The 15,991-nt window shown below is 42.5% G+C and overlaps 1 protein-coding gene across 6 annotated transcripts in view; it reads left to right on the forward strand.

Moving 5' to 3' along the window:
* The window catches only part of NPAS2 (neuronal PAS domain protein 2), a 104,280-nt gene that overhangs the window by 42,721 nt on the left and 45,568 nt on the right, over window positions 1-15,991 (forward strand). For 5 of the 6 annotated variants that reach the window (XM_061377844.1, XM_061377842.1, XM_061377846.1 and 2 more), the window contains exons 2-3: window positions 8,646-8,699; window positions 13,607-13,755. In XM_061377844.1, coding sequence (XP_061233828.1) covers window positions 8,646-8,699; window positions 13,607-13,755 — 203 coding nt within the window. Of the gene's footprint in view, window positions 1-5,046; window positions 5,068-8,645; window positions 8,700-13,606; window positions 13,756-15,991 lie in introns of those variants that run through there. The other variant, XM_061377845.1, reaches the window with a different exon arrangement.

The following is a 15,991-nucleotide window of genomic DNA, read 5'->3' on the forward strand; positions in this document are numbered from 1 at the left end:
ATGTTTCTCCCCACACCTCCCACCTCCAGCCCACATCAGTGGCAGAGCAGCTGAGTCCCAGTGGGTGTCACCATGCTGGGATGCCTATAAGGATGGAGAAGGTCTAGGAGAGCTCTCACTGCCAGGCTCAAGGCCCAGTCCGCTCCGTGGACCTGGGCCCACTAATTTGTGCTGATTGAAGAGGCAAGGCTAGGTCCCACCAGGACAGGGGGAACGCAAGCACACTAAGAGCGGACAATCCTTTTCCTTAGGTCCTGCTCAATGGAGAGGAAGCTGCCACATCAGTTTAGGTGCCTAAAACTAGAAAGAAATTGAGTTTTATGTTTATTTGTTGCCTTTCCTGCTGAAATCTCCGCAGAAAAGTGTGGCCGTTTATTTCAGCATCTTAACTATGGAGGGAACACCATCACAGCTGATGTAAATCTACACATTCAAAAACCATGTAGATGAGGCCCTTAGTGACATGGTTTATTGACAGACTTGGCAATCCTGGGATAAAGGTTGGATCTGATGATCTTAAAGGTCTTTTCCAACCTACCTGATTCTATGATTCTATGAAATTGTGAGATTTAATTTGGCAGCACTGTGAAAAAAGTCAGAATTCCTTTCTGGAGTCAGTATTTTTGCTGTTTGCAAAATTATTCCTAGGCCCAGAGCTTTTTTTAAAAGCCATAAATGGTTAACAAGTAAATGAATGTGGGGGAATGAGACAAACCTATGCCAGCTCCTGGACATCTTGCTTTATACTGCCACTATAGCCAGTTTAATTGGATGGAAGGGATTAAAAAGATCTTGTCAAGACTATTGCTGCCAGAAAAAGTAAAAAAAAAGGGAGTAATTTTGACAATAGTCCCATCAAACAAAACTGATTTTCTGCTTGTGTTGGTGTTTCCCAGGTAGTTGGTGCCAAACAAAACAGCAGTCCTTGACTTTTTGACAAATAAATCTTTATAGTGTTATACTTGCATATTCTGCCAGTTTGCTTGTGCTGGCCGAGCATTGACCATCAGAAGATCATAGGTCAGATGTTATATTATTGTACTTACTCAAATATTTGCAGAAGCAAATAAACTTTAACAGATTCTTACAACTGAGAATGCTTTCATAGCTGAGACCATTTTCAAGGGAAGATTTTAGAGCTCATACTTACAAAATAATCCTTGCAGCTCTACCTCCACATTTTGGCCTGGATTTTTTGTGAAGATACACACACGTGAGGGACTTCTTATAGCAGTATAGAGTTAAGCATGTGTTAAAGTCTTTGTACATTTGGGACTTCTGATATGATGAGGATCAAAGTTTTATAAATACCTAAACCAGATTAAGAATATGAGAAGAGAGAAGAATAACAGGTTTTGCAGTCAGGGGCCATTCTTATGGGAGTCATTTTTCTTTTTCTTCTTTTGCTAATTCTGTCATAAAGTGAACACACTTTTTTTTTTAACTAACATCTAAAAGTGACATGACAGACACCTGGCGTACAGACATACAATGTTAAGATGTGTATCTTGCATTCTTTTCTCTTAGATGGCAAGTTTATAAAGCAGGAGGGATGTCAGTGTAGGGGAGTACACGTAGGTTATGTGTATGTGTATCATGGAAGAGCAAAAGTTCAGTAACATATATAAGAACTAGTTTAGAGGACTGATATGCTTAGGGGCATGTGTGCTGCCAGTGGAAGCCAGCTTACCAGATTCAGAATGAAAGGACAATTCAGGTTGGAAATGATGTCTGGAGATTTCCAGTCCACCCTCCTGCTCAAAGCAGGGCCAGCTCTGAGATCAGACCAGGCTGCTCAGGGCTTTGCCCAGTCAGGTCTTGCAAGACTCCAAGGACGGGGATGTCACAGGATGGAGAAATGTTTCCTACCTCTATTTTCAGCTTACACCCATTATTTCTCACTTTCCCATCCTGCACCACCATGAAGAGTCAGCTCTGGTGCCTCACTGCCCTTGTAGGCAATGGAGGTGTCCCCACTTGTTAGGTGTCCCCAGCACCATGTCTTGCTCAGACTGAACCAGCACAGCTACCCCAGCCTCTCCTCATGAGGCAAGTGCACCAGCCTGGACTACACTGAGGGCTCTTTGCTTCCTCCAGTTAATCTATATCTTTTCTGTTCTGGGGAGGGGGGCAAACCCGGACACAATACACGGATTGTGGTCTAACAAGTGTTGAGTCAAAGGGCATAAGCACTTCCCTTGATGAGGCTGTGCTCCTGTCCATGGTGCAGTTGGCCATCTTCATTACCACAGCACACCACTGGCTCCTTTTTGTTGCCTTTGACATGCCCTGCAAGTGTCAACTTTCAGTGAGCTTTGGCTTTCCTGCCACCATCCCTACACACCCAATAGAGTCAATACAGAAAGACAGTACCTCCAGCGGATGATTTACCATCCCTTGCCACTTTGCTCATGCATAAGCTTTGACAAATATTTGGCTGCGCACAAACTAGTAATGACTAAGCCTTTAGCTGCCCCATGCCTCAGTTTCCCCTTTAAATGCACCCATTAACTCCATCACACTGGCCAGACTTTGCAAACCCCCTGCTTCTACAAATGGCACATATTGTCATGCAAGGATGCAGTGGTCTGAGTGACCTCATGTGCCCCATGACAAGCCCAAGTGCTTTGTCTCCATGGCTCATACAGAAGGCGAGAGGGCTGCCAGCAGACCACTGCAGTCACATCTTCCTCTGTTCATCGCACGCAGCAATGTTACCAAACTGACCTACTTTCCCCATCCACCCACGGAAGGCTAATCCTGTTTAGCATTGCTGGAAGGGGACGGGCACGCAGAGAAGTGCTCCGAGTTATACAGATGGCAGTCTTTGCTGATTAATGTTAGTTTAATTTGTTTGCCTTTCTGTTTCCAGCCGTGCAAGGGGAGAGCAGAGCAGCACTTGAGCACAGGGATTCACTCAGCCTGTTCACTGAAGTCTGAATGGCTTTAGTCATTCCATAATAATAGTAATAATAATAACAACAACAAGATGGAAGATAATGAGCATGTATGTACTGATCTTTATGAGAGATCCCTAGCATCACACAAACTTTACGTGTTGCTCACAAGCTAGAGATAAAGGACGCCTCTCACTTATCCTGGCCACGCTCCAGCACGGCGCTGCTGACGTCACTCCTGACTTACACTGATGGGAATTACACCACATCTGTAGAGCGTTTGTAGACTGCACACCCTAAAAATCAGCCAGCACCAGAGTTAGAGGGGGAAGCTAATAGCACACAGTAGTAGGTGCAAGGTTTCTGATATGCGGAAAAGAATACCTCTTCCCACTGAATGGAAATACTGTAAAGAATAAAACCTGAATATGCTATGAGCCTTTATTTCTTTTCATCATGGTCTCATAACACTCAGCTGCATTACCTGTGAGCATCTTCCTGCCATCCCGTGTTCAGAAGAATGGAGCATTAATTTATGTCAAATTCCATCATTTTCATTATCTGCATTTGGATTATGTTTTAATGTCTGTTTTGCTTTAAGCCCATTACCATCTAAAGATTCATTGTACATGTATGTATGAAACATGGAGAAGCCACTATTTTCTCAAAGAGTTTTTATCTTTTTTGGAAACCTCTCACAACCTTTTATGTAGTTTAACAAAAGGTAGTCTACTGAATGAAGGAAGACTAAGATGCACATTGACAAAAATAATCTAAAGCTGGACACTTACCATGTTACTGGATTTTGCCTTTACTTGTTAAAACAGTAATTCCCACAATAATCACAGCATTACATGACCCATGGTAACTGCAGACCGTCATTCTCCCACTGAAAAGTCACAGTCCCTTCTCAAACAGCAATGTGTGTCATCAGGAATGTGATTTTTTCACTAGTTTTTCTTTTCTTGAGGCTACTCTGTTTACTTTTTGATAAGTCAATTTTGATTGCTAAAGGTGGGATTGCATTGCATTTAGATATGGACTCCAGCGTTTTCTTGTAACAGTCCATAGGTTTACACCTGAAAAATAAGGATGAAGAAGTGCAGTTCATTTGATGTATCTGTTAATCTGTTGATTTATTCTGATTTGTGTTTCTACAAATCCTTCATGTCATAGCCCTCTCCACACCACAGAAACGTGGACTAATGTATTTAAAATGGTCAGATGGTCACTTCTTGCCTGTCACTCTGTGACCTCTTCTGCCACTTACCATTTGCTAATCTTTCTGTTTGCCCCCAGAAAGGCTTGGAAAGGAAATATTTTACTTGTTAGTGTGGTTTACTTCATTCGAGAGCTCTGCCCTTCCTGAGAAGAGGGTAGAGCTGCTAGCGCCAAGCTAAGAGTGGTGCTCCCCAATGTGAGCACATGCCCACCTAAGCCATTTGTGGAGCACTCATGGGACAGCACCAGTGTCCAACCACAGTGCACAGAGATGGCACTGGAGGTTGAACGATGTGTCTGGAAGGCACAGGAACATGTCTCCCCTCCACTCTGTTGCTCTTTTTCTTCTCTCTTCACAAAGATAACAGTTGTTGGGGAAGGTCTGCCCACAGGCCAGAAGGTAGTTCAAGATGTTTCTTCCCAGTGTCCCAATTTTCCCTTCAACCCTTGCCCGTCTCCTTTCTGTGAGAGGATTGTTCACCAAGTGCAATATCATCATCTCTTCTTCAGCTGGTGGCATTATATCAGCATCCCAAGTGGTCTGAGGGTGAGGTCCAAGGGACGGCTCAGGTATGTCTACAGTGGGTGGGAAGCAGCACCAAGGTATGGCAGGAAGCACCCCTCTCCTCAGGTCTGAGCGTGCCCTGTACAAGACAAGTGGCTGAACACCCCAAGCAGTCCCGTGGGGTGGTAGACACAGACACCCCATAGTGATGGAGAAAGAAGTGGAGGAAAAACCCAGTCTTTCCCCCACAGCTGCCCAACATAGGGCTAGAGGAGCACAAGCACTGCAATTTCTCATCAGGCTTCCCCAGGCGCATATCAGGACCTCTAAAAACAATTTGTCTCTGATTTAATTCAGCTGTGTTAAACGAATATGATTAAAAATCCTTGTTAAATGTCAGGCTGATTTGTAGGAACTGAGATTAGCTGACCTCATGGCAACTCGGTGGGAAATCAACAACTGATTACTCACATTTGAGTGTCAGTCGTTTTATAGCGTATCCTTATGAGCAGTAGGGCAAGAAGGATTGAAACCAACCTCACCCATGTGAAAAAGTAGTAGTTTAATTTGGTAATGAAACATTTCCAGTGCAGGATAAGGTGATCAGTGCCAGATGAATTTTATAGTGCAAGCTTTGTGTCCACTGGGAATAGACTGTATCAAAATAAACATGTGCAATCTTTCTTCTGTGGAGTCCACGGAACAAGCTGGCACTCTGCCTGAGTCACTTCTTTCCCAAGCAACTATTCATTGTATGAATGAATGTGGGGGGTATGTTTGTGCTATTCTCCATCTGATAACTAAGCCACAGCTATAGATTTAAGTTTTAGCCTGTCTTCTGTTTCCATAATGTCACTCTCCCCTGCTAGTGGATATGTCTTTCTGTGTGTCTGTCCAAGTACCACCCTGATGATAGTACTTGAGCTTTCTCCTCCTTATTCCAGGTGGTTCCCATCTTTTTGAGTAATAGCATCTTCACTGCTTGCTGATAATGATATTAATGAAGCTCCAAGTGTAACTCCAAGTGTAACTTGGAGCTGTTAAGTACTCTGTTACAACATGTGGTGGTGTTACCTTTAGGTTTCCAAACTGTTTTCATTAGCATGAAAGAACTATTCAAATTTTGATAAATCCTTGTGACACCAGGGTTTTTTTATGTTACCTCATTGCAGGGAAAGGTGGCACAGAGCCACAATGTTTACTGCCTGCCTCCATCATTGCAACAAGCCAGAATTGCTTCAGAAACCAGGCACTGATAGGGATGAGAGAACAGATTTCCAGTTTGCTATCTGGGACCTTCCCAGATGAGGGAGGATAACATAAAGCAAGCAGGTTGCTCTAAGCACATGCCTAAGCTCCATGCCATGGTTTTCTCCTCCAGATATAAGCCAGCATCTGGTGTGGCCCAGGAGAGGGATGGCAATACTGGTTCACAGCAGTTGTGTATTCTGCCATATCTATTTTATTGAGAGCAGTTTTAATTTCATATGATACATATGTACTGGCAAAAGCTGTTAGCAATGCTTACGAAGCTCTGGAGATTTTGCCCTGTGAGCAAACAGAAGCGAAATGACAATTAGGTATTGTCTAACACTAGCAACAGCACAGCAGGTCCAGAATTTCATGTCAGTTGGTGAGAAACCTTGTTTACTGGAAGCTGGCCATGGATTGCTTTACAGATGTAGCCAAATCCTTGGCAGAACACACCAGTTAGACCTGTTGCTCTCTTGTAAGGGTAGAGGCTTCCCAGCAGTGTAATTCTTTGATGGCTTATAGGGTACAGCTCTAGGAAGCCCCTTTCCATTAGGTACACTGTACTTGTCCAAAACACCTGATCCTGACTGCCCCATCCATCCCCATCCTTCATCAGATCCATCCAGAGGTCTCATCCCCGTATTCCTGCTTTCTAGTGGGAATTTGTTACAACCAGCCTTGGTGCAGCAGAGGAAGACCTTCAGGGATTCAGAGAAAGCAGCTTCTGCTGACACTGCCCCATTTTACTTGTCATACCCTAGATTCAACGAGGGTGCAGGCAACAGAGCATTTTGAGCAAAGGTCTGGTGAAGAAATACAGCAAAATCCTAAATGCTAACCCTTGCCCTTGTTAACTGGTACCTTCTTTGTTCTTGGATAATACAGGTGAACATTTTCATTGCAATAATGAACAAATAACAATAAAAAAAACACTGAATGTTATCTCTACAGTTTAGCCTGAATTATTTGATAACGTACTTGCTGGGCTAGCAGTCTGACTCTGTGATTGGGCAAATAACCACCTAAAGTATTTGTAAAACACTGGTGAATACATTTTAACTGGGTCTATAAATCTTCCTAGTCTAAAATATGGAGAGTGATATATGGCTGACTTGGCTTCTTTGCAAGGCCAAATAAATATCTGAAAAAAAAACATTTAAAAATTACATGGCATTATTCATTCTTTTATTCTGTATGGTGGAACTCAGCAACTTAAATTTGCCAGTTACAATTAAAAAAGCCAGTCCCTCAGCTTTCATATTTCCTCCATCAATGAGCTGAATGCCACGAGGTATTATCTTTACCCTCCAATCAGTAACCTGTGGCTTTAATTCCTCATTCCTCTTATATTTGATAAACATTACAGGGTAGTTTCATATTCTTAGCTAACTGTTGAGTAATGAGCAGGTGGAATATTACTGTAGGAGAAGTAGTAGCAGAAAGACAGAATTTACCCACTGCTCTTACTATCAATAACTTTGCATTCCTGTTTTTTCATAAAATGTTCTTTAAACAAGCCTATTTATGTGTGACTCATATGTGGAAAACACCACAGGCTTAAATAATGCCTAGCAATTAACTTCCCTTCTCTCCCCCTCCAATTTTATTCATGTCATATTTGTTAAGAACTCATTAAATGAGAAACATTGATTTTTGAAAGCGAGCATTATCATTGCCTGTCATTACACTGCTGCTTTGAAAATGACGCATTGACAATCCAGGGTTTATAGCAGTATTGTGCTGCCGGTTTGGAAAACATTCGTGTAGGATGCAGCAGCACAAGGCTTTTGTGCCTGACATGGGCATGAGGTGCCCTGAGAGGCTGCAGCAGCGTAGGGATTCCTCCTTGGGCTGAAGCGCTTACAGCTCAAGCATCACTTTTCATAAGGCCATGGAGCAAAGGAGGGTGGGCAGTGATCTGGGCTGCTCTTGTGTTTTTCCCTTTGTCTTGCCCACACAAATTTACTCAATTACCCCCTTTTATTGTGCAGCTGTATGAACACTTCTTGTACCCAGAGTACTTTCTCCTCCCAGCTCAAAGTGCTATTGGAGCAACTGAACTATAAACCTTACGTCAGGTCACAACATTTTGGTGAAGATCAGCAAAGAGTGACAGGGATGGCGCAGTCCCCATGCTTAGTGTGGCACTGCCAGGCAGATGGTCTGTCTGAGCTATGGGGAGGGGTTTTTCACAGTGCGGCTTAGGCACTGGGATTTATGAGAACACTTTGTATTTTGGGTGTAATTCAGTAGAGTTACTACTGTCTCTTTTGGCTTTGGGTCAGGACCCACAGAGGAGGACAAAAGAGCATGCCAGTAGGAAGCCCCATCTGAGAAGTCAGAGGCATTGGTGATGCCAGCTAATGCACTGGGGGTGGTTTGGGGGCAAATGGGGGGCACTGAAAATGCCTTCCCAACTTGGCAGTCCCCAGGGCTTATCCAGCCTGCAAGTTTGCAGAGAGTAGCCTCCACATGAAAAAATTCCCTCAAGAAGTGGCTGTTTTTGTACTGTGCTGGCGCACCATGTTGTGCCTGGGAGCCTTGATCTCTGACTGGAGCCCCTAAGGCTAGTGTGACGCTCAGAACTAACATTATCCACAGCGGATGTTTCCTAAAATCAAGGACTGTGGCATAAAGCACTGCTGACACATTTATCTGACCTGAATATCATCGCTCCTATTAAAATGAAATAGAGCAACTCTGAGATTAACCTGCAAGTAGAGCTAACAAAATGACAATTCATAATGATTCTCGCATTCCTTCAACAGAAAAAACTGCTTAGACAATCTAATGGATGAAGATGAGAAAGACAGGGCAAAGAGGTGAGCATTTTTTCTTTTATAACTCTCTGTTTAACTTGTGATGATCTTGATACTGTTTGTTGCTGCAGAAGCTGTTTTATCCATGATCAATTAATCAAAAAAAACACAGCCAAGCACCACTTGAAAAACTGCCATGTCACAGATTCCTATTCTTGGCTACCCTTTAAGAAGAAAATAATGTAGCGATGTTTTCTGTGGAAAATGTCAAAAAAAGCATTGATCATTTTCTTCACATTACTGCACATCACAAGAACCGAAGAACCAACAACGTACTCCTGCCACTATAATACATCATCTGAGCTTCCTGAGTGTATAAAACATGCGGGGTTTTTTTACAGAGTGCATTTTGCAAAAGATAACTGAAAAATTGGGGGTTCTTATGGTGGCCCTTTGTTCATCAATGCCTATCTCACAGTGATAAAAACACCCAGAAGTTACCTTCAGAGCAGAGAAAGACCACAGAAAGTGCTTGTGACAGCCCTAAATAGGCACAAGCCTTCATTCACATACATTCTGCACTCCATCATCAAGTCCCTGTTGGCAGGAAATTGTTGTGAAGGCTTAGTGGGGAGGGAAAAGGTGTGTTTCAAGGCAGAAGACCCATGGCAGTAAAACTCCTAATAACTGTCAGATCTGACTGGCATCTGCGGAAAAGCTGTTTGGAAGCATTTGAGGTGGTTATTTTTCTGGATGTGTTATCAATACCGCAGTTTAATTGCTTTAGAGGGAGCCATGGATTGCACACCTCTTTCCCCTTGGTTCCCCTCTAATGAGAGTATTGCCAGTCCAGGCACAACTAGTTGATCCAGTTTCATCTCTTTTGATTCTGACACTGCTTCCTTCCTCCCTGCAGCTTTTTCTCCCCAATATAGGTCAGCACAGGCTGCAGCCAAGCTCAACCGTTTCCCTTTGCTTCCTCCTCTTAATGTGTGCGTGCTCAGGCTGCAGAAGGCCAGCCTTTGCTATCAGGAGGAAAATGCCAACCCAGCTGCCTCCCTTTAGGCTTGCAAGGGGTGTCCACTGAGGCCAGGGCAAAGAGATGGTTCTTCCAAGCATCTCCATGCTCATCCTGCAGCACAGCGGGAGGTATCACCCTTCCCCAGAGCCCCAGGGTGAGGGAAGGGGGAAGAAGGGGAAGGAAGCCCACCATAGATCATTGCTTCATATTCTTAAGGCCTTATTATCTTCAATATATCTGTGTGTTAGTTGTTGTTTTGTTGGTTTTTTTTAATGCATTAAATGAATCCATATAGGAAAAAATAGGCTCACGCATATCTTCACTACTAACAATTGTCATCGCCATCTGGTATGGTTTTCATGCCATTTGTTCCTGGAGGGAATTTTTGTCATACCCTGGGGCAGGACTCTATCAAGGTGGATAAAAAGTGATAACTTTGAAAATGAGAAAAAGAAATTGCTTCTTTAAATTATAATTAAGTACATTTTGACTCTTATAAATAAGTCTGAATTTGAAATTAAGTTTGAAACCATGAGAGACTTCATGAAAGTGTAAGGTTACTACCTTATACTAAAATCACTCAGATTTATTTAAAAGGTACAGGTTTTCTTCCAAAGCTTTAAAGAGAGTCGGACTTGGGAGAAGCCATTTGCTGAACATCTTGCTGTTGTGCCTTGAAAACTCGGGACTCTCATCTGTCCTGTGCCTCAGGGGAAATGTTTTCTTTGTTTTCTTCTATTTGGGATAAGGACTGGGTCCCTCAGTGTTGAGAAATGTGCAAAGAGATAAAAAAAAGCCAAGAAAATTGTTCTTTTCTTTCATTTTCTGTGTTAAAAGTAGGTGAGATTGGAAATTTCTGGATCTAACACTTCAGGAATGGACCACAAGCTGGGTTTCTCAGGTTAGGCACACACAGACACCCACGCAGACACCCCATTTTACTATCTGCTGCAATTTATTAGGCACATACAGTTTGTATTGTACAGAAATGAGAAGAGGATCCATCTTCTCCCAAGAAGAGGCAGCTGTTCTCCCAGTCTTTTGCTAAGTGTTTAGTATTTGGCCAAGATATAGAGCTCTTCCTCTGGGAGACTGCTTATTTTGAGCCCCATTCTGCATCAGGTGACTCCCTAAGGTCCTACTTCACTCCAAAGCCGCAAGGACTAAAACATGGATATGATGACACCACACTGGTGGGCACTGAAGGCCTCTTTGAGGTCTTCTGATCCTCTGGAGATCAGAAACTGTAATTTCATTTTCAATTCTTTGATCCTAGATGAGGTTTATTTTGGTTTATGGATTTATTATTTTAAAACAAAAAGTGTGCTTTGTGCACTTTTTTCTTTATTTGCTTTTATCTTAGTTTAATTTAGTAGGTTTTGTTGGGGTGGTTTTTTTTTTGCAATTAATTGAATTCAAAATTTCAACCAAAACCAGCTTGAAGTGAGCCATGAGAAAGCACTTAATAAATGGATAAGACTACTTGCCTTTTTCCACTCCATGAAGAGTAAATTTAAGAATGAAGGTATGTGGTACAATTACTTCCTTTGTTGCATATAGAATATATCCAACTGGGCAGCAAAAAGAAATATGAAATTTAGTGTAAAGTCATATTTCATTGTAAATCACCAAGAGGTAATGACTGGGAGTCAGCAGGTATCAGTGTCTCTTTAAGGTGACAAGCAGCAAATATATGAGAGAATAAAAATGGCTGTTTATGACACATGTTTTACCATTCTGAATTCAGGCTGTCCTGTATTGCCTTTAGCTGTATTCACTAAAAAGCCACATTTTATTCACACTGTGCCTCTTCCCCTTGGATATGCTGTTTTGTTTTTTTTCTTGGAGTAGTGAAGAGGGAGCAGAACTGGGACAAATAGTACGGAATCAAGACAGGGACTGTTTTGGCTTACTGTAAATTATGTGCCCTAGCAGGCATATTATTTCCAAGCCTAGGAAATAACCTTCCAATGGAAGTGATGAAAACTGCATTATTTAACACATTTACAACTGGACTGAACAAAGCATTTACAATTGTTCAGGGATAGTTTTTCTCCCTTTTTTCCCCCCATTTTTCCTTATTTTTTCCTTTTAAAGTTTTTACTGTGGTCATCAATTCAGATTTTGGTAGAGTTGTTTCACTAGAGGAAGTTTTTTATTTCCTTTGTGAATAAAATGTCAAGTGTTAAAAATAGATACTTTATATTTTACAAAAAGCAACACTTTCCCTATAGACGGTTGCTGTTTTGTTTTATTTTCAGGGCAGGAGATCAAGACCCTTTAAGCTTAAAATGAACTGAGGATTGAATTATGAGGAAGTAAAATGTTGACGTTCTTAACATCCCCTTGAACTGTACATAAATAGGATAAGGCTGGAGCTTTTCACATCTTGTTCTGACAGCCTTTTGCACTGTAATAAGAACAGGCTGAAATCAGTCAGGCGGTATCCACCCAATCTCTTGTGTTCAAAGCTGTAAAATAATCAAGTGTTGGCTTCTATCCAGTGTATCTCCAAGTGTGTTCAGGGTTGAGAGCAAGACAAACAAAAATTACCCTTCTGTCAGTAGTAACATCCAGAAGCCTCTGCAGTGATTTCTCTGCTAGAGTTTATTGCCATCCTGGTCCTTGGAGGGGATGTAAATGCTGGGCTAAATTCTGCTCTGATTTTCAGTAGCACGCATCCAGAGCTCATAAGGAACGGCAGAGTTAGCTGGTACTAAGAAACTCAAGAGTGAGAACTGTCCTCTTGGCTTTTCTTTCCTGCCTACATGTAACCAGATTTTTAGATCTTTACGTAATTAACAGAGCAAATCTTGTTTGCTTGAGGACCTTTCAGAAGAGCAAGCACAGATCTTCCGGGTTATATTTATCTGTATTTTCACATGGCTACAGAAGCCAGGGTGATAACCTCCAAGTAGAATGACTGTTGTATTCATGGGAGCAATTCAGAAAATGCTTGCTTGTGTACAGGTTGACATGCAATTTCAAAAAAATATCAAGTGCCCATACCGAAAAGATTATCAACAACCGTAATGACAGTATTGTTGTGGTGCCAAAACACCCCAAATGAAATCAGATCCTTTCCTCCTATGAGCCTTTCATACATAACAGCAGAAGCAGGCTTTATCTGAGGAGTTTGTAAGCTAAGCAGACAAGACTGGCAAAGAAAGCTGCAGGGCTTCTCAGCCCCCAGGTAGGGTATCCCACATGCAGTCCATGTTGGGTGGGATAAGACTTGCTAGATGCCCTCCTCCTGCTTGCCCTTGTCACCTTGGAAAGGAGACTGAAGTAGGTGACATATGAACTAGATGAGAGCTGCAGCAACCTCTACTCAGATCCCTGATCTTAATGACTGGGAGACAACAGCCTGATTACTCTCTATAAGCCAGCCTGGAGGTAACCAGAGGACCTGTAACCAAAGCAGGCTGGTCCCTCTAGACGGACCTAGCTCCAGTGCAATGGCTGAGCTGCAAGACTGGGGTCCCTCTCTCCTGTTAGGACTGCACAGATGAGCATGACCCATAGTTTTACTAGTCTCCACTCTTCTTTATGGGCTATTTTAGTGTTGTCACAATATTCTTATTACTTCTGGTTCCAAGTGCCTCCTCAGAGGCTGTATGTGCTTTCAAGATTCTGTGCATGCTTAGGAAATGGGCACAGCTCCTTCACCTACAGGCTTAAAGCCAACCTGATGTAGACGAGAGTGTCCAGCAGCAGCACAGATGGGCAAGGAGAGCCTCCATCTCCCCACTGGACTCTAAAGGGAGCTCAAAGACAAGAGCAGGAGGTGGGAAGAGTTGTCTCCTATTTGTCTCTGCAGCTTTGCTGGAGACCAGTGTCGATCTTCAAGTAAGGCACACAGCAAGTTAATTTCTGTGTGTTATGTTGCAAAGAGCAGGCACATGATGATTTTTCCTCTTGGTCATCGTTTTTTTCCCCTGGTCCACAGGGCTTCACGTAACAAGTCTGAGAAGAAGAGGCGTGATCAGTTCAATATTCTCATCAAAGAGCTCAGCTCCATGCTTCCAGGCAACACTCGCAAAATGGACAAAACTACTGTGCTGGAAAAAGTCATTGGCTTTCTGCAGAAACACAACGGTAAGATTTACTGCAGCTCTTTGTGCACTTGCCAGACAGTTACTACAATATCCTGTTTCCTTCAGTGATTATCAGAATGGCTCAAGGGGCCTAAAAGTGCCAACATAAGGTTGGGATGCTTTTTTCTGTCTCATCCAAAAAGATCATTTGCAGGCATTGTGCTGCGCAGATCCATCTCCTTGACTACTCTTCATCTGAGGATGACTCTCAACCTGCTAGAGAAGGGGTGAATGGCAGGAACCAAGGGAAGAAGGGCAGCAGTGCCCTGCAGCATGCATTAAGAAGAAAGACACTTTGAACAAGAGAGATCTGGGGCCAGAGGCAAGAGTCCCTGCCTTGAAACCTGCAATATTGTGAGCAGAACAAAGCATTCACCCCAGCTTCTCTACAGAAAAATGTAGGGAAGCAGTCTGCTGAGCCCCCCTATTCTTCCTCAGTGGGTGTGTAGGACTCAGTTCTCCAGTAAGCAGAAAACTTTGACCAGAAAGGACTGAATTTTTGAAGTCAGCTTCAGCAAATTACATCCACAGATAGGTGACATGCTTCACCCAGCGTGTGCAACCAGAAGCTACATCGCAGTGTGCAGTTGCGGTGGTAAAGTTCAGCCTTAGAAGGCCAGGAATTTATTTTTTAATGCACAGAGCAGTGACAGTTGAGTGCTTTAGAAATGTACCCTCAGAGAGGGCAGAGGAGATTTCTGACCCTGCTGATTTAATCTGCTTGGTCTAGTTTCTAGTCAGTGAGAAGAATGTGTGCTGCGGTCTCCTTGAGGCATGGACATCCACCAGCAGCGGGCAATAGAAACACTTCTCCCTTATAAATCAGGACACTGGTTTAAAATGGGGCTCCCTTGCTCTGTCTCTGTGAGGAAAAGGCTTTGGTGAGTGACCAAGGGGAACATCCCTGGTCCCACAAAGCAGAAAGGGGGCTCACGAACCAATGTACTGCATCGCCTAGCTCACCTTTGCTCATCCAGCACCACACAGAGCTCACTGGAGAGCTCTGGGTGAAATGGAAGAGACCATAAAAATTCTTATCTAATGACTCCCAACATAATGGAGTCACCAGTGTCAAACTTACTGAGGAGATAATTATAGTGGTTCTGTTGTTAAGAGCACAGGTTTGCCTTAAATGAATTTTTGCCACAGACAAGATGATTTTACAGGAGGGCATGACTAGGACATCTCAAAGTTTAATAATTGTATATACCTATTAAAAAAATGACAGTAGTAACATACGGAGTTTTTTTTAGCTGCCCAAGGCAGAGTAAAGGAGAATGTGAACATAATCATAAAGCCAAGTAAAGAATAATCACACAAGATCTGAATAAATGTAGGTAAGTGTAGCTGATAGCCTAAATGATTTACTGCAAAAGGCACTTCATTTTTGGAAGAACACCTAGGTAAAAGAAAGCTAGTAGTCACAAATCCTTGCACAGTAATTGGGTCAAAATGTGACTGGGTTTTGTGCACTTGCTAAAAAAAGCAAATGTTATCTATTTTTAAACCAGATTAGTAGTCACACAATACAATACAAAGCATCAGCGTTTTAAAATGTTATCTTCAGTGTACTTTGGATTTGGTTCATTCAATCACATTTCCCTTTCATTTAGTAGGTTAAACCAAGATTTTAGTCATAACAGAAGAGGAGGTCAGTTTTCAGTTGGTTTTTTTTTAGTTCATAAACAGCCTCCTTATTCTTAATCCACAGAATCTCCCAAATCTCAAGTAATTCTTTTAACAGTTGCTATTTCATGTATATCAACTTTTCCAAGCTATGGATCCAAGCTGAAAGTATCCTGTATTCTGAAACTATATAATAAAAATCCTTCAGGCTGATCTCTCTTTTTTCTTAGTCTGGTTTTGAACCTCCATGTAGGATAATATGGGCTGTGGAGAGCCGCCATGCTATCCACGACAGCCCCCAGCAGTCAGAAAGTGAGCTGAACAAGCTGGTAGAAGCAGGCAGCTGCATTTCCACTAATAAAGCCTGAACAGAGGCTTTGATTTCTTTCTAGGCAACAATATGCACAGGCATTGGTATAAATTTGCTGCCCTTAATATCATTTAGCCGTTTGCATTTATCTGTCCAGTTTGCCTATGTTCTTCAAATGGGGAGCATTGGATATTATCTGCCTTGAAAGTGTTAATCAGTAAGATTAATTAGCAGGCACACCAAAAGAAGACAGGGAGTGCTCAGCATCCCCTCACTACTAGAGCTGAATAAGGGAGGACTC

This window comes from Neopsephotus bourkii, unplaced genomic scaffold, assembly GCF_033783945.1.
Source record: "Neopsephotus bourkii isolate Nb327-2 ecotype Australia unplaced genomic scaffold, CSIRO-AGI_Nbou_v1 NB_1760, whole genome shotgun sequence".
NCBI classification, from domain to species: domain Eukaryota; kingdom Metazoa; phylum Chordata; class Aves; order Psittaciformes; family Psittacidae; genus Neopsephotus; species Neopsephotus bourkii.